Below are 23,810 nucleotides of genomic sequence, written 5' to 3' on the forward strand. Positions count from 1 at the left end.
AAATGCACATGATTGAGACCAAATATAAATGCAAGGTTGACAATGTGAAAACTGAAAATAAACGAACTCTGTGCTTGTATAAACACCATCTTTTTTGAAAAGATCAGCATGCTGAAGGAAATGCAATATTTTATATCTGAGCGAATAGCTGAGGCAAACATAAAAATTCTCTGTGATTAATATTTATTCAACTCAAATTATTATTTGTGTTTTAAAAATGCTTATAGAAGTCGTTTGGTGTTTGTGTAGTTTGGTGATCTTTTAAACCAACGCATTTCAGGTGAAAACATTATTACATACTTATGTGTCATGTTGAAATTAGTATAAATTACAAAAATTACAAAAAATGATTCAGTAGAAGATGTGTTAGATATATTTTTAATAAACAAATTACCATTATGTCCTTGCAACTTGTTTAAAAATGTCGGATGCTTAAGTCAATTTAAGTCGAGAGTTATCTCCTCTTGTTTGTCATACTGACTTGGTTGTACAATACTTTCATATTAAAACATAAAACTTGATAATTTGATAAATTCTATTTTTATTTTTTTATTTTTTTATACCGAGGAGTCACCACTTATCAAAGTCCGGAGGCCACTCAAGATAAGGGTTAATGAGTGTACAGTAGTCAATGGGATAATATAGTAATTATTAGTAGTAAAAATTTGGTAAATTGGATTACTTAAGGGGACAGCTCATCAAGAACTTACATTAGACTTGAAGGTGACTGCATTGTAGTCAACTGGAAAGTAGGTAAACAGAATAGTTCTGCAGGTGTGCAGTTCTAAGAAAGAAACTTTGTTCATGGAATTTGCATTCAGGTTTAAGCACAGATAAAGAGTGAGGGAAATTATTGATAGTGGTTTAAGCTAGTGTTTTTCATGAAAGTTTAGTGAGGAGGGACTATAAATTGGAGCTCAGACGAGCATTTGCCATGAAAATAATGAAGCCGAGACAGGCTCACAACATCTCTTTTGTAGGAAAGAGGTTGCAAGGAAGAGAAAACTGTATTCCCTACTATTTTGAATTCTGTTTTTTTTTTCTTTTTTTCTTTTTTTTAAAATTATTTTTCCGGTCCTGGTATGACCTTAAACTATATGTGATGGTGAGGCCCCAGTTTGCGGGCTTTAGGGAATGTGGAGCCACCCTTTAATTGCCATTGCCGACTTAAAAAAAAACAAATACATTCTATTAAATATTTATTCTTCAAATTCTGATCAGATTTCACTTGACTCTGTTGGCAGGGCATCAGAACATGCCAACTACCCCCCTGCAGAGAGTAGAAGTCCCTCAATGGTAGCAACCCGTAATACCTTTAGGACGGAATCCTAATGGTTGAGAGACTTGAAGGTCAGGTTTTAGTACCCCCACTTCCCAACACACCACTTTGGCACATACTGGGCTAGGTGGGCGGTCGGAGGGGCCCGATTCGATCAATTCGATGGTCATGTCAAGCCCCACCATATATTGCCCACCCCATAAACATATCATTAACACAATATGCCTATCCCTTCCCCACAAATAACTATTTTCTAATATATGGTGGAAAGCAGTGACTGAGGGTCAATCGACGAAGTGAAATATCTATGACATGGCTGCAAAACCTTTAAATTACTACGTATCCCAGAGTAACATCAAAGGAAAACAGGTGCTCATGAATGATATCACGTAAATCGAGTATATCATCTTTGTATCCTTATTGAGCCTGGGTGAATGGGTCCCCCCCCCCCAGGCACTTCCCATATAGGGCTCCGAGGTGGATGGGGAGCAAAGATGATGAAAAGACAATCTTATTTTGATTATGGTTTTTTATTACCCCCAAAACCCCCCAAAAAAGAAGTTTTTCAGATGTTTCCGGCATTTCAAGTTCAGAGGACGAACAGAAATGCTCAATCAAAGAAAACTCAATATTTTTAGTAATGGAAACACTTGAAAAAAAAGAAAATTTCACCTTTTACAATGGAAAAAATTTTCTCTCAAAAAATAAAACCCAAAATGATAAAAAGACTGCAAAATAACACCATACTTATCGAATTGAAACAAAAAACACAAGCTAAAGAAATTCTCAAATGACAAACCTTTAACAATATAAAAATTAAAACTTATCCCCACCCATACCTAAACTCCTCAAAAGGAGTCATTAGATGCAGTGAACTATCAAATTGCTCGACTGAGGAAATTTTATCTAATCTATCATCCCAAAGTGTTACAGATGTAAAAAGAATAAGAATAAAACGAAATGGAGAAACTATATTGACAAATACATATATACTCTCCTTTGACTCCACAAATCCTCCAAGTGAGATTAAAATTGGATACCTAAAAGTGAACGTTGAAAAATACATCCCAAACCCTCTAAGGTCCTACAATTGTCAACAATTTGGACATCACCAATCCAAATGCACCAAATCACCAATCTGTATAAGATGTGGTGAAAAATCCAAAGATAGTGACTGCAAAAAAGACCCCAATTGCTCAAACTGTAGTGAAAACCATTCAGCTGACTTCAAAGGATGCAAAACATGGCTAAAAGAAAAAGAAATAACAACAATAAAGTACACAAAAAATATAACCTTCTCGGAAGCCAGGAAAATTATGAACACAAGATACTCAGAAGTAACCAAGAATGCTAAAATACACACAAATCAAAGTTCTCAAAGTTATACAAAAAATCCTCCAGAAATAAAAACTGAAGAAATATCTCAATTGATAAAAGAGATGAAAAACCTAATGAAAGAAATTAAAACACTAATCCTAAACTCTGGAAATAATCAGTCGACAAGAGTACAACAAAAAAAAAAAAAACAGAACCAACAAATCAAAAAACTCAAATTAAATCAAACAAAGAAAAAAAAAAAAACTCACCAAATGAAAACAACCTTTTTATAAACAAATCAAATGAAACAACACCATCACCCAATAAAACAAAAACTAAAGAAAAAACAAACAAACCAAGATCTAGATCCCAATCAACCTCAAGAGGAGGAAACAAAATAGGAACACTGGAAGAGATGGCGGTAGAAGACAAAACACCCCCAGACAAATAAAATGACAGACCACAATAAAAAACTCAAACTATCATTCAATGGGACTGCTGAGGACCTAAGGCAAACATAAAGATAACTAAACCCAAAACACCCAAATAACAAACTAAAATACAAAACATGACACACACAATCATACCAGATAGAAATGAAACAAATAATATAATCCAGTGGAATTGTCATGGTCTAAAGGCAAACCTAAATGAGCTCACTATTCTACTCGATAACTTTCTTCCAGTAGTAGTCTGTCTCCAAGAAACCTTTATGAAATCGGATGACAATATAAAAATTTTAAATTACAATCAGTATAACTATATACACAATACTGGACTCAGAGCCTGTGGAGGTACATCAATCCTTATTAGAAATGACATACCCCAAAGTCAAATATAACTCGATACTAAACTACAGGCTCTGCAATAAAAGTAACACTCCACAAAACCATCAACATTTGCTCACTATACATACCCCCCCCCCCCAATGAAAGCATCTTAGAAACAGATCTGAGCAAACTAATACAGCAACTTCCAAAGCCATACATCATTATGGGAAACTTAAACAGCCATAATGAGATATGAGGAAGTGAAAAAACAAGCAAGAGGCGAAAAATTATAGAAAATATAATAATGAAAATCTATACCTGTTTAATGATAAAACACACACTTATTTACACCCAGGAACTGGTACATTCACATCAATTGATTTAACATTGTGTGATCCAACACTTGCCTTGGATTACAAATGGAATGTACTAGAAGAGCCATATGGAAGTGACCACTTTCCCATTACACTTGAAAATAATGATCCAATGCCAGAAAACAAAATACCCCAACTTACAGAAGGCTGATTGGAAAAAATTCCAAAATTTATGCCGGACTAAATTAACATCGGATAATAACCCAAACCAAAATAATATCGCACATTTTACTAATACACTGTATAATATTGCAGAGGAATGCATTCCAAAAAGCTCTACCTCCCCAAAACATAATAAACCCTGGTTTGACAAAAAATGCAAAGTAGCCATCAGAACTCGTCGAGCTATGCTAAGGAAATTCAAAAAAGAACCAACTAAAGAAAATCTCGATAAATATAAAAACAGTACAGCTAAAGCTCGCAAAACCATTAAAGAATCAAAGCGAACGTCATGGAAAAAACTATGTATCAAAAATAAATACAAAAAGTAAAAAGGTCTGGGACATGATCCGTAAAATCTCAGGGAAAAGTAACAGCAACCCTACTAAACACCTGATCTATAATAACCAAAAAATTACTAGCAAGAAAGAAATGTTAAATTGTCTTGCTGAAACTTTTGCAAAAATCTCCTCCTCCAAAAATTCTAACCAAAAATTCAAAATTATTAAGGAAAAAGCAGAAAAATGAAAAACTCCAGTTTCAGACAAATAATACAGAAAAATTCAACCAGCCATTCTCTAAAAATGAATTGAAAGGATCCCTAGGCAAAGCTTGTGACTCAGCTGTTGGCCCTGATCAAATCCATTATCAATTTATAAAACAACTTCCTGATACGTCTACAGATTACCTACTACAAATATTCAATGATATTTGGGAAAGTGGCAACGTCCCTGAAATATGGAGGCAGACCATAGTAATCCCTATACCTAAATCATCAAAGGACTCTACAAATCCCATGAATTACCGACCTATAGCACTCACTAGCTATATTTCCAAAATAATGGAAAGAATGATTAACAGCAGATTAATATGGTACCTTGAGACAAATAACTGATTACAGATTATCAGTCAGGATTTAGGAATGAAAGAAGCCCCATGGACCACCTGATCCGGCTAGAAACCTTCATCAGAGAAGCCTTTATCAAGAAAGAACATCTTACGGCAGTCTTTTTCAATATTGAAAAAGCCTACGACTCTGCATGGAGGCATGGCATTATAAAAGATCTACAAGAGCTTGGATTAAAAGGCAAAATGCCCATTTTCATCACAAATTTTATAAATAATAGACAATTTAATGTACGATTAGGTGATACTCTATCCATCAGTAAAAAACAAGAAACGGGGGTACCACAAGGAAGCATCCTGTCTTTCACGCTTTTTAGCATTAAAATAAATAATATCGTTAAAAATATAAATGTAGGAACAGAATGTGCCCTCTATGTGGGTGATTTCCTGATCCGTTATAGATCAAAATATATTCCAAGAATAGAATGCCATTTACAACTGTGTCTAAACAAAATAAATGAATGGACAACAAAAAATGGTTTTAAATTTTGAAAAGAAAAAACAAAAGCCATTCATTTCTGCCAAACCCAGAAAATGCACCATGACTCAATACTGACACTGGATAATGAAATTATACCTATAGTTGATCAGTATAAATATCTGGGCATCATCTTCGATAAAAAGCTAACATTCATTCCCCATATTAAATACCTCAAACAAAAATGCAACAAAGCCATCCAACTCTTAAAAATAGTAGCTCACACAGACTGGGGTGCAGACAAAGACTCAATAGTTAAATTATACAGATCCCTTGTCAGATCCAAGTTGGATTATGGATGCTATATCTATGGATCCGCAAGAAAGTCCTACATAAAGGAATTAGACACAATGCATCACCAAGGACTAAGATTGGCTCTAGGAGCCTTCCCCACCTCCCCAGTGGAAAGTTTATATGTAGAAGCAGATGAACCCTCATTATCACTTAGAAGAGAAAAACTAGGACTACAATATTATACAAAGTTGGCTTCATGTTCAACTAATCCTGCCTACAAATGTGCCTTTCACCCCCAATACAAAAGCCTCTTTGATAGAAAAGAAAATTCTATAAAATCATTTAGCCTACGTATGGAAGAATCCATAAATAAAGCCCAGATAGATATTGCAACAATACACGAATCTGTAAAACCTAAATATCCCCCCTGGCTGACAAAACAACTAAAAATAATATCAGACCTAATTAAATACCCTAAAACAAAAACCAATCCAATCATATATCAAGAAAAATTCCAAATAATTAAAGATAAGTATTCCAAACACTCAACAATTTATACAGATGGTTCAAAAGATGAAGATAATGTTGGATGTGCAGCCATACGCAATAAAACAATCCTAATCAAAATATTACCAGACAAAGCATCAATCTACAGTGCTGAAGTATCTGCCATTGATATGGCACTCGATCTTATAGAATCTTCTAAAGATAAGCAATTCATTATCTGCTCAGATGCTAAATCAGTACTCGAAAGACTGGAAAACAGGAAACCAACGAACCCAATAATCACCAAAACCCTAAATAGATTTGATGATATTCCTAATGATAAAAACATTCTCTTTTGTTGGATACCCAGTCATATCAACATAAAGGGCAACGATAGAGCTGACAAAGCAGCGAAAGCAGCACTAAATTTGACCCCAACCAATGATAAGATCCCTCATACCGATCTAAAACAAATCATTAACAAATATATTAGAAACACATGGCAAGAGTCGTGAAACTCCTGCGCTAGAAACAAGTTATACCAAATCCAGGAAACCATAGGAAAACAGAAACCAAACAAAAGAATGACCAGAAAGGAGAAAGTTTTAATAACAAGACTCCGAATAGGTCATAAAAAAAGCCCCACTTTGCACACCCTGCCAGGAACCATACACAGTAAATCACATATTAACAGTCTTCAGGACAAGATCAAAATGTAGTATCTGTTCTTCAGATGCTGCACTTAAGATAATTTGTACCAGTCAATGGAGGGGAAACCCTCTATACTGGGACAATTATTATTTTTGGTAACCAGAGTGCCCCCTTTTTGCCTACTTTTAGGGGAGCTGGTTTTTACCTCACATTAAAAACGGCCTTGTGCCTAATTTGCTCAGTGGGGGAGCAAATAAATACCATCTGTTCTTCAGATGCTGCACTTCTATTTCTTGTTCTCTTTCAGTGGAGGAGAAATCCTTCACGACTGAGACAATTTTTATTTTTGTTCCTTTTCTCCACGTTAAAAAACGACCCTGGTGTCTAACTCTGTCCCGTAGGGAAGCATTGTAAATAGGAACAATATGCGGAGACTTGAAAACAAACCAACTGAATCTATATAATGAAAAAACTGTAAAAGACATATTCACTCATCTAGACCCAACTACTCTTCTCAAATATCTAAAGATAACAGGGTTACTCAACAAAATTAAAAAAAAAAATACCTTATCTAACTATATAAACATACACTGAACACCAGATACATACATAAAACCTATAACTATTAATGCATATAAAAGACTCTGGCATTAAATAACTACATAGGTTGATATACCAACCAACCAACCAATCAATCAATCATATAATTATTTTTCTACTGTACCATTTTTTAAAAAATTTTTGTAATTTATACTAATTTTAACATATCACATAAGTACATAATAATGTTTTCACCTGAAATGCGTTGGTTTAAAAGATCACCAAACTACACAAACACCAAATGACTTCTATAAGCATTTCTAAAAACATACCAATAATGATTTGAGTTGAATAAATATTAATCACAGAGAATTTGTATGTTTGCCTCAGCTATTCGTATAATATATATATAGGTATAAAATATTACATTTCTTTCAGCATGCGTGTCTTTTCAAAAAAGATGATGTTTAGCTAGACATTTCCTTTGATACAGGAAAAAGCAGTGCAAAGATTGAATCTCCTTTTTATAAATCAATACCAGCCAAACAAGCTAAAGGGAAATAACTCTTACACATATACGTTATTTATATGAATAACTTGTATAATTTTGAAATCATAAAAAAAGTCCTACAAAATAATATGATACAAACTATATGCTACTAACAGTTGATCTTGTTACCGTGCACATTGAATGATGTCATAAAGGGTTAATGAAAAGAGAAGTAGTGGGAGGTGGTGAATGAATAATTTAAAGTGCTGGAAGAAGAAAGGAGGAGTGTGACTAAAAAAAGTATCAAGTTTCAGAATGTTTGAGATGATAATTGATTATTTAGGTTATTCGTACTACCGTTCTCATGTTGGATATTATTCTCATAATGTTTCAGTTAATGTAATGTCTGACCTTTTTCAGGTATATCTTTTCAAACGTGGGAATCTTTATGTTGTATTTGGGGAACTTATGAATCATTTTGAACTGAACTTTTCTTTTTTTTTTTTAATCCACAGGGGTAATTTTTTACATTCTGTCAGCCATGATCGGGTAGAAGTATTTTTATTCATTTTTTTTTTTTACTGATTCAGAACCTGACTCAAGATTGTGTTGGTATCTTCTGAAAGTTTACAGTAAGCAACCAGAAAAAAACTGCGGTGAACACTGTCAGATGCACAGTGGGCCCAGATCGCAAAACTTTGAAAATAGGATTGTGACACAGATTTTACTGACTTATGCGACCTAGTAAAAAAGGCTTATTACGTCAGAATAATCATTTACAACACTGTGAGTACTATCGGAGCATAAATAAAATGGTTTCCAGGCTATTTTTCCCATTTTGGGGTCCAAGAATATCCCCAACTTTAGTCGGATTAGAATCTTATAATTCACCCTCGTGCGTGCATTCCAAAATTCTCAATGACTATCCATTGTATTTTTCTGAAATTTTGCATGGAGTTACACTTTTATAAGGGGAAATGTAACATTCTCAGATTTTTGAAAATTATTGATATGTATGTTTATTTAGTGGTTTCCCATGGTGCTGAACTCAAAAATGGATGTTTTACACCCGAAACTGAACTGTTTGCCCATTTTCAGTAAGTTCCGGGGTCCCTGAGAGGGCCACAATGGGTCAAAATGCCCTAAATTGGTCGAACATGACACATTTGGGCCTGTAACTTTCGATGCATTCATTTTATTTTTCTGAAACTAATGGCTAAGATCAAAGAGAAAAAAGATCAAGAAAAGAGACAAAGCATTTCAACAAGCTGAACAAGGCATTGCAAATATGATTTACAATATACTAGGGAAACAATGAATAAAACGACTCTTACCAATACATGGGTCAGTGAAATCTATGCAGAACAATACCCATTTCATGGTAGACAATAGCATTGCATTAATTCAAAAGAATATTCTCTACAAGAGAATAATACCATCTTTTTGGGAGGTTGAACAGTCTAGCATGTGAACGAATAGTGTGATCAGTGGCACCACATTCTGTGCAATATTTCGGATGCTGGATTCGTGCACTCAACTGACATACGACAGGATCAGATCGTTCTAATAACCGGCTCATCACATCTGTCAGCTGTGCAATAGATGAGATTTTCCGAGACAAAAACTGGAGATAGTTCCGAATATCTTTGTTGTTGGCTTCTAAGCATTCCTCAGACATACCTCCAAGACCGTGACCGTCATTCAAACCAATCAACTCGACCGAGTGATGAAGTGTTCCATGCAAAGTTTGGTTGATCCTGATCCAAGGAAAATTGTCGATTATGTTGTATGTAGCTGTGTCACATAAGTCCTTGAGCTTGGTCAAGTCAACTTTCTGTGTAGACAACACAACAGACAGAATGGTGGAAAGTTGGCGATGCAAAAGGAGAATGTTTTCTTGATGTTTAATGGAGGAACGACCCGAGAGCAACTCTGTGATGGCACCGAGTACCTCCTCAGAGAAAAATCGTCTTCCCTGGTTACCATCTGTTGATGTCCCACCTTTTCCATTTGCTTTGTTGCATCGATCAAGGTAAAGTCCTGTGGCATGAAGAATCGCATCAAGTACTCTTTCTCTGGGTTGCCGAATTGGTTCACCGAGTGGTCCAGATTTCTGGACCCAATTCTTGTAATCTATATGACATCGATACAGAACTTTTAAAACCATGTGGTGACATTAATGTATGAATGGGTGACGCAGATGTTTGTTTGGTCCGATATGGTAAGTGGTTTTTTAGTAAGCCCTTGACGAACTTCAAAGTCTCCTGCTTCAGTAGGCACATCGTCCTCTTCATTAACCAACTGTTCATAAAGCTTCCACGTTTCCTCTGCAGACCTTTCAATTGGAAATCCTGCAGAAACTTTTTCGCGATCTGTCCAATCTTTCGTTTGACTGATACAAAGGATGCAATCAGCTCCACCTAAACCAGATATATGTCTCTTGAATTTGAGATCTTTCATTGAATCATGAATGGTTACCTTCACATTAACAGCATTGTCCTCCTGATATTTAACACACACAACTTCTTTCAGCTCAGAGCGTGCCTTGTCTGTTGTGGGTATTACGAGATTCAGGAGATCCTCATCAGTTTCAGACTCCCTGATTAGAAACAATGGTCGAAGTGTGCGGCATGAATTTGGTGTATGGTTGATCCATCAATTTCAAGTCAAGAGCTGGAGAGTCTTGGCTCAATTATTCATTGCATTAAGAGTTTCAATCCACAAATATACTGCTTTCTAGAGAATTGAAAAAGATTGTACGGATGTCGAGATATGTGAATTAAAAGTTCGCAATAATGCCCTTTATTCTACACCTTCGAATTTTCAAATATGATTTCCTGAAAATGGCTACAAATGGAAATAAATCAACTTAAAAGCATGTTTTAATGGTAGAAATTGGCTAGGATGTAGCTAACAATATTGTTTAGAGGTTATATTGATTATTCTTTGAGTTTTCCTTTTTTGTGTGGAAAATTTTTGTCTTTTAGGGGAAAATAGGGAGGAAATAATGCTATTTTTGTCAGATTTTAGAGAAAAATTCCCCAATTTCTCCTTTTTTACATTATATATATAGGGAGGAAATAATGCTTAAATGCCTTAAGACCAATTATCCTCTTTATATGCTCCTCCCACTCTCCTAAAACAATCAGGAACATGTTAAATCTTTTTTTTTTTTGTCCCTTAGTGTAATTTTTGGGGATTTTTGCTGCGTTGAGTTATTGGAGCTCTGATTTTTTCATCCGAAACCTGTGACATTGGCTCTGAAATTGATCAGCAATAAACTAAAAAACAGCTAAGAGTCACATCATAAAACTGCCAAATTCTGAAAGTATAAAGATTGTACTTTCAGAAAATACTATACTTTGATATGTGAGGAATAGCCGTTTTTGACTTATTTTGGATTGAAGGTCTCAGTTTAGTCAATTTCACCCCCCGAAAAACAGCAATTTATATGCGAATTTTTCTCAAATTTCTCCATGAAATGCTGAATTTTTCATATACTCTAATCTTTTGAAAGCAATTATTCTTCTGGTATGATCCCTTCACAACCACAAACCAATAGAAAAAGAATAAACTGTCTTTTATAGCAATTTTTGGCCATTTTAGGGTATTTTTTTGCAAACGCTTAGATTTAGAGCAGAATCTTTTGGTTACAGTGCGCGCGTGAAAGTTTTCGCGATCTGGGCAACTTCAAAATATCATAAAACAACTTCTAGTTGAGCTCTGGACTTAATTTTTTTTGTTTGTTTTTTAGAAAATTTAATGCAGATTTGGAATATGCTAATTGTGAACAAAAATGAGAGAATATTTTTTGGGCCTATTTCCACCTCTGGGCCCACTGTGAGATGATAAATCCAAAACACTGAAAACAAACTTCAACACAAAAAGATAAGACTTACCATGAGTTTAATTATATGAAAATTTTTTTTATTTTTCAAGGAAGGTATATTAAATAAGTTTTTAACAAATGTTTCAAAGAAATTTTTTTTTAAACTATGGATACAACTATGAAGAAAAATCAAATGTTTTTTGTGTTTTTTTTTTTTCATGGAAAATGGAAAAGTTTCAGAAAGTTGTTTACTGATTGACTAATAGAGCTGGATTTTGTCGGTTGTTTTTCTAGCAGTTTATTGTAAGCTGCCAGAAGATTCCGACGTGACATTCAGGTTTTTGATCCGTACCATTTTTTATCGGATTCTTGGTTATCATCGCTTATTAGGCATAACGTTCAACACACAGAAAACTGCTAATTACAAGTGACTTTGGTTAACAATTAGCATCACACCCACCTACCCCAATAAAAAAGAAAAACTAACATGATTATATTATCATTTTGCAAAAAAATGTGTGTTGGAAATATTACATTCATATTATTTAAGGTGTAATGTTTGCAGGAGGAGACAACTTTTGCTGCACTTGGTTTTGTTTTTAAATCTAAAAGTGAACTAAGATTTCGTTCAAAACATCAGAAATGTTTTTAAAAAATATTCTTCAACGAGTCTTGGTGCAATATTGAATTTAAGATTTCTTTCTTTTTTTTTTTTTTATTATTCTTGTAGGTATCAACTCCGGTTCCTGAATTGGATCATATTTTGAAAGGTCATTATTTGATTAATAAAACTATTCTCTGGTGTATGTCAATTTCCTTACCCGGAATCTATCTTATGATTCCAAGTAAATCCGGGATAGTACCCAGAGCCAGTTCAAATCCTTTAGTTTCGACTTGTGTACAGGATCTTATAATGAAGGTAATTGGAAACTATTTCATTTTTATTTATTTAAAATATCTTTTTTCAATTCATAATGCATAAGCACACATACGTGCACAGTATTATAAAAATATACTTATGACAAATGATCTATGCAGAAACGACCATGTTTCATTCCCAAGGCAAATCTCTGGTGCTACCAGATCAGGCTGTCTGAAATATATCGGTTTCCTGACTTAAATACACCAAACATTGATGCTAGTGTTTTTTCCCCTTCCCTTTGTTAAACTCAACTTTGTTCTGCCAAGCCAAACTCAAAAACAACAATTTTTCTTTACACAATAACCAAACTAAACACTATAAATATTTGAAGATATAAAGAACATGAAACTTGAAGCATAACATTTTTTGCCAAAATGATCGAACCTGAAAAAAGGGTTGATATGCTATAAAAAAGCAACCCAACTAAACATCATGAATAAACATTTGAATATATAAAGAAATTTAAGCAAAAGATTTTTTTTTTTTTTTCAAAAATTACAGGATTTAGCATTCAATAATCCAGACAGGGTTAATATAGCATAAAATAAAACAAAAAACAAAGGCAAACCATAAAGTTAACTGTATGAATTTACATTTTAGGATTGTTGATGGTTGAAGAAAATTAATAGACTGAGGAGACAAACTCAAAGAGTCTGTTTAGAAGTTGGAGTAGGCACAACTTAACTATAAAAATGATCCTATAACATAAATATATTTACTTATTCTGATGATTTTCATGGGAAATGAAATACAAACATTTCTGTATAACTTACTTGCCATAAGTATATTCTTATACTGCATAGATAATATATTAATATATGAAACGGTAATTATTTTATATATGTATATGTGTGTGCGTGTAAAGTGAAATCATATAAACATCAGAGAAACTTGCACAGATTAATCAACATTTTAATGATGCTACTTATCATGATTTGATCATTTCTGGCTACTTATTGATTATCTCCTGATGAGATGAGTAACATCGTCGAAACGTAGATTAATCTGCATAGGATTTTTCTGATATTTACATAATTTCACCTACAAAAGCTCTACATATGTATCAAGCACTTTTTAAAAAAAATATTGTTTTTATTTTAATTCAATACATTTGAACTTATATATATATATATATATATATATATATATATATATATATATATATCAGTTTGGTTGAAGCCTTACTGATGCATATGAATGTAGGCTCTTTGCAATACAGTGGCTAACTGGAGTGGTGAAAGGGAAAATAAACAAAAATAAATACATTAAAAAAAGATAATAAAAGTAATATTCTTCAATAAAATTATTCATTTTTCAATTTTCTATACATCTTTCTGTCTGCTGTATAATTTTATTTATGTTATGAATAAATATTATAAAAATTAATATTATAAAATAAAAATCTTATAAGAATCAATACTGACACTATAAGGCAAAAGAATGAAGATCTCAAACTATTATCTGCAGATCACAAATTTTTCTGTGACATACACATTCAAATGTTACAGAAGTTAAGTATTTCTTAGCAGCAAATACAATAATACAATAGCAACATAGTTATTTTCTATCATTCTGGATGTAAGTAAAAGATATATAGAAATTAAAAAAAAAAAATGATTTTCAATTTTCTTTGTCAACTTATTATTTTCTAACATTTCCTTGCTCTGAGCCTTATCTGTTTCAAGTGTTGGAGTCCAAATCAGGCCTCATATTTTTGACTCTCTAACTCTGTATTCCATCCTCTAGATTTCAAATAATCAGCAGACATTGTTGCCTCAGACGAGCGTAAATGTTGAACATATTATCTCTTAAGAACTGTTATAAATTATCCCCACCTCCTCAGTTCTGCTTGAATGGGAAATGTTTCGAATTATACCAGGCTTTAATTTTCAATATGGCGATGGCATACAGACGGACTAAAACCAAGTCACTGTTTTATTTTTTTCAACTAATTAAAATCTTTTAAAATCCATTATTTCTGAACAACTTTTCTTTTTCCCAGAAAGATAAAACCCTGAATTTTCTCATATTAAAAGTAGAAAAATATAAATGGTAGTAGGAAGGCAGGCTTGAACCCGTACTGCGAAGGAGGGAAAGATTGGGGGGGGGGGGGGGAACTGATGTCTTTGTTGTTACGACCACGGAAGTGACTTATGCTTAAATTAAGGCTAGACAATCGAAAGGAGAGGATGACTTTCAGAAATATCGGCAAAAAAAGCGCCCTCCTACTGTAGAAAAGTGCCCAGTTGAAGGTTAATATATTAATGATTTTAACCAATTTTTCGATATTTGTCATCTGAAAGGTCGAACTTCAAAACGATACTGATCTTGGTAAAATCTGTCGCGTCTGTCGAAAGTTGTAGGCAGACATGCAAACATACATACATACATACATTTGTATATTGGTAACTAAAAATTTTCGACTCAAATCGATGAAAAAGCTTGCCCTATCTCTGAATACCCTTTATGTAAAATTTCAAATGTTTAGACCAGAAATTGTCTGAGTAATTTGGTAGAGACCGCAGAGGTCAAATGTTTTAAAACTTTGACCCATATTATGACCCCTTTACATTTGTTTTGGGCTCAAATCAAGTTATTAAGTTAGATTCATGTCCAAGGAACCTATATCTAAAATTTCAAGTCTTTAGACCCAAAATTGGCAGAGGAGTTTGGTAGAGTTGAACTTTGACCCCTTAACAGCCAAATTTCTGGCCAAAAACTGATTACAACGATTTTCCCAAATCTCACTACCCTGTATATCAAATTTCGAGTCTGTAGACTTAAAATTGACAGAGTTATTGCGTAGGGAAATGTACACAGACTCACAGACACACACAGACACGTTCACTTTTATAGATATATAGAGAGAGTGAAAGAGATTTTGAAAAAAAAAGTATACTGTTATAAACTTCATTTTCACTTAATAATCGGTGAAAATTTCATATTGATTAGATTCACCTGATTTGATAATTGGTAGATTTTTAAAGTGAGACTCCATCAAAACAAACTTTACTCCCCACTTCCATTTTGTCCGTTGCTAGTTCAATAATATACTGTTATTAAAAACGCATGCATAGTTATCTCCCCTTCTCACTATAGATAGCCAGACTATCGTATTTAATTTACTTTAATATGTTTGTTTGGTATTAAAATTATTGTGTAAGAATATAAAGACTGAAAGATTGCTGAACCATAAGCAAGGTTTTAATATCAAACAAATACACACATGAAAACAACCAGGTCTGCCAAGAAAATAAGAGCAATCTTCAGAGGCAGAAGAATCTTAATAAAAAAGAGAGCAAAACTAGAGCCAAAATAAAAAAGATCATTTTTACTAACAAAAAAACACAAACTGGAAAAGGAACTTGATTTAATAGAACTTATCAAATCACATGAAGATGAAAGATTGAAAGAGGAGTTAAAAGCCATATCCAACATCAAAACAAATAGCAAATTTTTCAATGCATATGCTAAAAGGAAACATAACACCCCAACCATAGGACCAGGACAACTACTGGGGAACTAGAAAAGGACCCAAGCAAAATGGCAGAGATGCTCAAGCAACAACATGAAAGTATCTTCAGTCCATCTATGGAAGAAATGAGATTCAACAACCCAATACAATTTGGTATAATTTGCAACAGACTGTTATGTGAGTGATTTTTGTTTGCAAGTGATACAATTTCACTTCCATATTTTATTTGCTAAGTCTTGATAAACCAGATTGTTTTATTCAATCTCACACTGAAGATGGCTATGTCCAATTGATGATCAAATTAAGGGTGACAATAACAGCCAAAATTAGATAACCACTTTAGCCAGAAATAATCCTGGGTCCTTATTCAGATTTGCTCTCATGGCGACAATTAAAAGTAAAAAAAAAATACAGAAAAGTCTGTATGATGTATGTACTCGTTACAAAACAAAGATGTCATATTCTAAAAATCACGTAGATCAGTCAAGTAGTTTTATTTAAAAGTATGAAAATCAGCATTTCCGATTTTTAGCTATTTACTACTAACCTGCATTGAACGTAAGGCTGATTTTTCACTTCAACACTTCAATTTGAGTTGTCTGCTCCTTTCTTATTCCCTCAGAGTTCATGATGGCCGACAAAAACACTACAACTTGCTTAGTCATAAAATTTTATTTTCTTTAAAAAAAAAACCTACTTGATCAAATTATATGATTTTTAGAATATTTCATCTTCATTCTGTGGTTGGTATGTACATCATACAGACTTTTATGTATTTTCTTTACTTTTAATTGCCGTCATAAGTGCCAATCTGAATAAACACCTAATCGTGTAGTAAATGTTAAAATCTTTCTTATGCTTCAACAATCTCTGTGTTTATTTTTTACACAGCAAATTTAATACCAAGTAAATATTTGCATGAAAGCAAATTAAATATGGTGCCCTTGCTAATCCTCCACCTGGTGATAAGGGAGGATAACTAAGCATACTTAATAACGGTATAGTATCAAGTGTAAGACTGGTATAACTGAATGATTTTGTAACGAGTAATAATAATATTGTTTTGTTGCACATTTAAAGCTTTAAGTTAATTTGAAAGATAATTCTGCTAATATTTTCATCAACCAAAACTTTGTATCATTTCGATTAGTCACACTCCTGTTCTCATCTTGACTTTTATTGTCACAACATTTCGTCTGATCTTCTTCAGACGTATCAGGAATGTTTCTGTTGAACTCTACGATCTCTACAGAATTTCTAACGGATCCCATTATTTAATCCACAAGGACCTATGGCATAACTGATAAAGTATTAAGTAAGATTCAATTCTAAATGACACCTTTCTGGGGATTGAGATTTCAATTTTCAGTGCGAATGATACTTAGAATACAATTGCAAATTACTTAAACCTTCTATTCGGTCATGGTTGACGGAACAAGAGCATGCCTCCACTGTGGATGCCATTCAAAATTCTGTACAAATTCCTGAGTTCAACAGAAAGATTCCCATGTTTGACAAGACACGCCTGAAGAATGTTAGAGGTTAAATTGAAACGTTGTGCGACTAACACTCAAGGTGAGAAAAATTGTCCGAATGATCTAAATACTACAAATTATCAATCCTCATCTCAAAAATTCAGAACTATAATAAAATGTTATTCTAACTTATAAATTTATTTGTCTTATTTGTAGGCACGTTTGCCTCATTGCCAGACATGGAATCTCATCTATTCTAGCAACGATCATGGGTTGTCCATGAACAGGTCAATATTTTCTTGATTATTATGTATTTTTCTAAATTTTTTTGAGAAATTCTATTTTTATTTATTCATTATCTCAAACCAGGATTTGCCACTGAGATGTAAGAAACCTATGTGATTAGGGGAACAAATTTATAAGAGAATAATCTATGTAAGAAGTTGTGCAATAAGATTACATGTTTAAATTTCTGCATGTTGGTACAGTATGGGGAAAATAGGGAGCAGGGAAAGCATTCCAAAGGCAAGTGGTCTGAAGAAAGAAGCTGTCAAAGTAAGTTTTCCAAATATATGGGAATGTCTACAGTGAAGGGGTGAAATTTTGGCAGATTTGCCGTTTAGTTGTACAAATAGCCTCCAACCCTGTTATCAAAAGAGACACGTTGGGTCGACACTGGTGGGTGTATATATCGTAAACAGAAGTTTGTTTATATTTACGTGATTATTGAAAATGTAATCCTGTGATTAAAATTTAATTTAAAATTAACCATGTTCTTTAACAAATAAAAAAGAGAAATAATGCAAGATGGAGTTTTAAAATGATTAAATGTATTTTATTTTATAATTTAAAAAAAAAAAAACATTAAACAATATAAATAAAATGTTGGTTTTGTTCTCGAAAAGAAATAATGAAAGATGAAGTTAAATATTAAATTTTTGTGGAGACGCATCATCATATGGATCCGAGAATGATATAAAATGTAAAATCAAACCAAAATCTTATTTGTATTGTTCAATGTTTTAAATTTTAAATTATAAAATAAAAATTTTTAATTATAAAATAAAACACCTTTAATCATTTTAAAACTTCATTTTTCATTTCTTTTTTGTTTGTTAAACAACATATTATTTGTATTGTTTAATGTTTTACATTTTTAATTATACAATAAGAATTTTAGATTATAAAATAAAACATGTTTAATCCTTTTATTTGTTGAACAATATGGTTAATCTAAAATAAATTATACGTAAACAAACTTTTTCATATATACCGGTGATGACCCAAAGTGTCCCCTTTTTTGATAAAAGGGTTGGAGACTATTTGTACAACTAAACGGCAAATCTGCCGAAATTTTACTGTTGGTCTGGGGGTATTTATGTTGAGAGGATGCAAGTGTAGGAAGTTCATCAGAGCATATTCCATGGAAGTACTTGCAAAACAAGCACAAGGATGTAACAATACAGCGTTGGGCCAGTGCTGAAGTTTGGTAAACAATGCAGGAAATATCCAGTTAAACATTTTTTGAGGATCCTATCCAAGAGAGAAAGACTAGTTAGTTAGGTGCACCATTCCAGATGTGTCAGCAATGTTCATTCGCATGGTGATAATAAAATATAGAATACTGACAGGTGTGAGAAATATATAAAAAGAACTGAATCAGCATGTACCCAGTGCTTTTTTTTTTTAATTTACTATTTCTAAGAAATAGTGAATCTTATGCAGACTATATTGCTGAAATAATTATCAGATTGGATAGAGTATGTAATTGGTGAAATTGATTGGAATTGATTTTTGTAATGTAAAATACATAGTAAAAGAATATGTAAATGACTGGTTAGTCAGAATGAAATATCGATTTGTCAAATGTAATGCTGTTTATATCTAACTTGTAAGACTTCATTGACTTAATTTTATGTTTCGGAATTTTTGAGATAATGATTGATAATTGTATTATTTAGATTATTCAGGTGTTCTTGCCTTATTTTCACAGCATTTCTGTTGATATAACTTTCAATCTTCCTTAGATGCATTTTGTCAAACATGTGAACAACTACAGAATTTTGAACAGAACCATTTAATCCATGGAGGTAGTTTGCTCTCATTCTGCCAGCCATGATTGGGTACAAATCTTAAGTAGTTCGTAATTGTTACCTTAATGTCACCTGTACTAAGGATTGGATCTTACACTATTAGATAAGTGTCACTTTGAAGTAAATTTTTACTTAGCACTGATATCTGTTGCAAGATCTGAAGAAGGTCAGAGGTTACATCGAATGAAACGTTGAGAATAATTCTCAAGATGAGAAAAATAGTCTGAATAATCAAAGTTATTAATTCTAATCCGCAATATTCCTAAACAAGAATGTTAATTGTAAGAAATAAAGAAAAATAACACTAAAAATTGAATTTTATTGGATAATGGAATTTGATATTTTGGGGAAATTCATAAATTTAAAACAAAAAAAATAGGTCTGACTTGAAACATTCGTGTACCACTAAGGAATATATTGCGAACCATTAATCACTTTGGTCAAAATTAAAGATTTTGACAATCTTTTTTATATATTTTTTTTATACTTGTACCAAATCTAATGGAAAATGAAGTTCATTTTGCAGCTTCTTAGATCAAATAATATAGATGTCGATAAGGATAGGAATACTTAAAATCTAGAAAAGTCGAGATTAAAACAAATAAATAAAATTAAAAATAACTAACATAGGAGAAATAAAGAAAATTTGAAGTAAAGTTATTTCCCTTGATGTAACTTGTCATCCCAAAGTGGGAGCGGGGGGTGCAAAAATTATTCCCTCGCCTGTAAATTTTTTATATACATATAATAATTTATGGTAGCAATTTCCCTTATTGTTTTATGCAATTTTATCTATTTCAGATTTTCTCATCATGTGTCTTCGTATAATGGACCCTGCGTGACGATGATTTCCTTTGAAGGAAGAAACCTGTATTGTTTTGCATCTGACTGTGGATGGAGGTAAAATAGCATTTTTACTGCTGACCAGCAGATTTTACCCAGCATTTCTTGGCTATCAAACATGTTGAACATGCCTAGTATCATATTTCAGATTTTTTGAGGATCAGTAATAAGGAGACATCAATGGTATGGCCACATTGAAAGAATGAATGAGAGTTCTTGTGTTAGATTTAGAACAGTTTAGGTAACAGGTTAAGTTGACAGGAGAAAGCCAAGAAAAACGTGGAAGGAAATAAAGAAATTGTCAACCACTTCAGAAAAACAATCTACTCAGCAATATTTTATCCTGCAAGACCAATTGCTGATGTGCTGACTATAATATCACACTGGATCATCGAATCTATTAACTGAAGCTTTGTCCTTTCCTTGATAGGTTTTGGCATAAAAGTTTGTTTCACAAGCTAGCTATGGAATATATGTAAATGCTTTTTCAACCATAAAATTCTTTCTCTTTGATAGGTTTATAAAAGTAGTCGATGAACAACAGAAGTCTGAAGCACATATTGTGTGTATATCAATATGTTTATAGTCTAGATAATATGTGTATGCAAGTAGCATACATATGTGAAAATTGGACAGTGCAGCAATCATTGTATATGTGTGTTGGCTTATTTGTCTTTGTTAGTGCATGAATAGATGTCTACAAGCCGATGAAGTTTATACATGAATCATTGAAGATTTCTTTTTGAATTGCCTCCCTCTGCCAGGGGCATGGGTGTGGGAGATTCTGTTCAAGGTGCGACTGCTTTGAAAATATTCCTGTGAAAACTAACTTGCTTTTGGAAGTGATGAAGAAAGCAAATGCCAACTAAGTGGAAAAAGAAAGAGTGTGGCTATAAACAATTCGCTTTTTAGCATTCACCCAAATCACATCTCTACTGTGGTTATGACCTACTTGAGCTTTTCCAAAAAGAAAAAATGGCCGGCTAGATACAAGATCTCCTAGATAATAGTTTTTTTTATGTTCATTGATTAGCAGATGATTATCTCAAGTGGTCCCAGAATATGTATATTTATATTTTGGCAAATGAGCAGTAGGAAGTCAGTTGTTTTTGATTTTATGAGCATTTCCCAATCAGTTAAAGTTTGTGTATTTCTCTATGGGCCGTTGCTCTCTAAGCTAATGGATTGTGTCCAGTTGGATTTGTTTTGATTTTGTTGAGCTTGTGCAAGTGTTGTTCAGTAGAAAAAAATGAGTATCATTGTAAATTCAAAAATACCTTTGTTAATTGTTTTAAATGGATATTCCGATTTTATTTGGAGGGAAGATTCTTCTGTTACATAACTAAGACCACACAAGTGACACTGCGATCAGTGTTGGATCAATCAACTACTTTGAGCCAGCACAGCAAGCAAATGACCACGGCCTGTGCAGTGAACATACACAGATGTTCATTTATCAACCACTCAATTTGCAAAATGTTTTTACCAGCAACCAGAATCGGGAGGGGGTATTTTATTCAGGTTTTTGGATTTATTTTAGTTTTAGATAAAAAAAAAATTTTTATGCAGATAAATTTAATTTTGATAAATTCTATTATTTACAGAGTAAGTACCAAAAGATATGGTGGTGATCAGTGCCTTCTAATGCAGTTTCTACCTTGCTATCGTATCATACAAGGTTGGTTAATTATAATATTCATTTAATATTATATTTCTATTATCCCATTTCGTGTTAAAGCCTTTCATTTCTCAATTAACAAATAAACAAATATCAATAAGTCTTCAAGCTGAGTTGAGTTATTCCCCTTGACATTTTTCAGTTTATTATTTCTAGACACTTGAGGGCAAAATTTAAGATAGCTTCAGAAACACATTAATAAAGCACTCATTAAATCCATGTGAACAATTCAAATAATTATTCGTAATGTTTTTAAATACACAAATACTAAACTATTAGTTATCTCACGGGTATCTATTAGCAATTGATAATTGTGATGGGTAGTTTGTGTGTGTGTATATATATATATATATATATATATATATATACATACACACACACACACACAATCTGCATAAATTAAAATATCATGTTTTAAAGCATATTGTACGACTGAGCAACATGTATATATTCCAGCTGGAAGCCTGGCGTTGCTCAGTCATACAATATGCTTTAAAACATGATATTTTAATTTATGCAGATTGTGTATGTATTATTATAGAATCAATCCTCGGTTGAATATTATATATTACGAGGAATAATTTGTCTGGTGGACTAATTCGCAAAAAAAAAAAAAAAAGAAATAAAAGAAATAATGATAATATTGTTCATCAAACTATTTCTCATATGTTATATCTTCCCTCTTTTGTTTTCATACATAAAGTAAATTTCACAGTGTATAAGGATTATTTGATACTGGACATATTCATAATCGTACCCTATTTCAAAAAGAAATATTTAGAATCAAGTCTCCCTTTGCTGTTATTTCAGATCATTTGAAACCGTAGCAGTAAATTTTAGTTCCCTCTCTATCAAGGCTAGAAGTTTTGGAGGAATTTATATATATATATATATATATATATATATATATATATATATATATATATATATCATCACTCAGTTTTGAGTGGCCACCCAGTACATTTTGATAAATTTTTCACAAAAATGTTTTTTGTTTGTTTTTTTTTAGGGGGGGGGTCGGATTGTGGTAGTTATATCAAAGGTAAATATGATAAGCATTAAAAATTTTCTTGGTAACTTGCAATAGAAATAAATAAATATATATATATTTTAATTTTAAAAGCTAGGTGGTCATGAAAAAGTGTCCACCTCTCTTTTGTGGAATATTTCCATGATTAGACTCATCTAACCACATTGTTTTCTCGAAATTCATATTTGATTAGAATTATTAAAAATGGCCACTGTACCAATGAAAATAAGAGAATTGATTATTATTATGATGAAGAAAAAAGGACCAATCTCTTAATTCCATAGCTAAACAGTTTGAAATGCATGAATCAATAATGAAAAAATATGGAAACAATATGTAGCCTATTGAACAATGAAGCCAGAGAGATGAGAGGAAACTTTGCTTAAATTCAAGGAAACACTGGGGGAGGGGGGGTTCCTTGCAAATAAAGATTTGTTTGTAAATATATCTCTTTCTGCATGTAAGAAAACTTTAAGGAGGCGTAATTTACAGGGTTGTGTGGCTTGCAAAAAAAAGAAAACTATTAAAAATGAGCCATGTTGCTAACAGGAAAATTTATGTAAGAATATATTGGAAAAAAAAATAGGAACTTGATAATATTGTCTACTTGGGTGAATGCAGGATAGACCTCTATCGAAGGGGCCGAATATTTGTAAGAACAACCCCATACCTATGTAAAAAGTACAAATATGTCAGGAAAACCTTCAAAAAGGCAAATTCCTCTTTTAATATTTGGGGGTGTATCAAAGCTACTGGAGAGAGAAGCATCAAACTGTACAAA

General features: G+C 32.7%; 1 protein-coding gene across 2 annotated transcripts in view; it reads left to right on the plus strand.

Annotated features, from left to right (window-relative positions):
- Positions 1 to 23,810, plus strand: part of LOC145268172 (uncharacterized) — a 192,512-nt gene that overhangs the window by 156,176 nt on the left and 12,526 nt on the right. For both annotated transcript variants that reach the window (XM_080123384.1, XM_080123383.1), the window contains exons 6-9: positions 12,244 to 12,432; positions 17,602 to 17,672; positions 20,280 to 20,378; positions 21,926 to 21,999. In XM_080123384.1, the coding sequence (XP_079979510.1) occupies positions 12,244 to 12,432; positions 17,602 to 17,672; positions 20,280 to 20,378; positions 21,926 to 21,999 (433 nt within the window). The remainder of the gene's footprint in view (positions 1 to 12,243; positions 12,433 to 17,601; positions 17,673 to 20,279; positions 20,379 to 21,925; positions 22,000 to 23,810) is intronic.

This window comes from Euprymna scolopes, chromosome 43, assembly GCF_053919585.1.
Source record: "Euprymna scolopes isolate OS-2025 chromosome 43, ASM5391958v1, whole genome shotgun sequence".
NCBI classification, from domain to species: Eukaryota; Metazoa; Mollusca; class Cephalopoda; order Sepiida; family Sepiolidae; genus Euprymna; species Euprymna scolopes.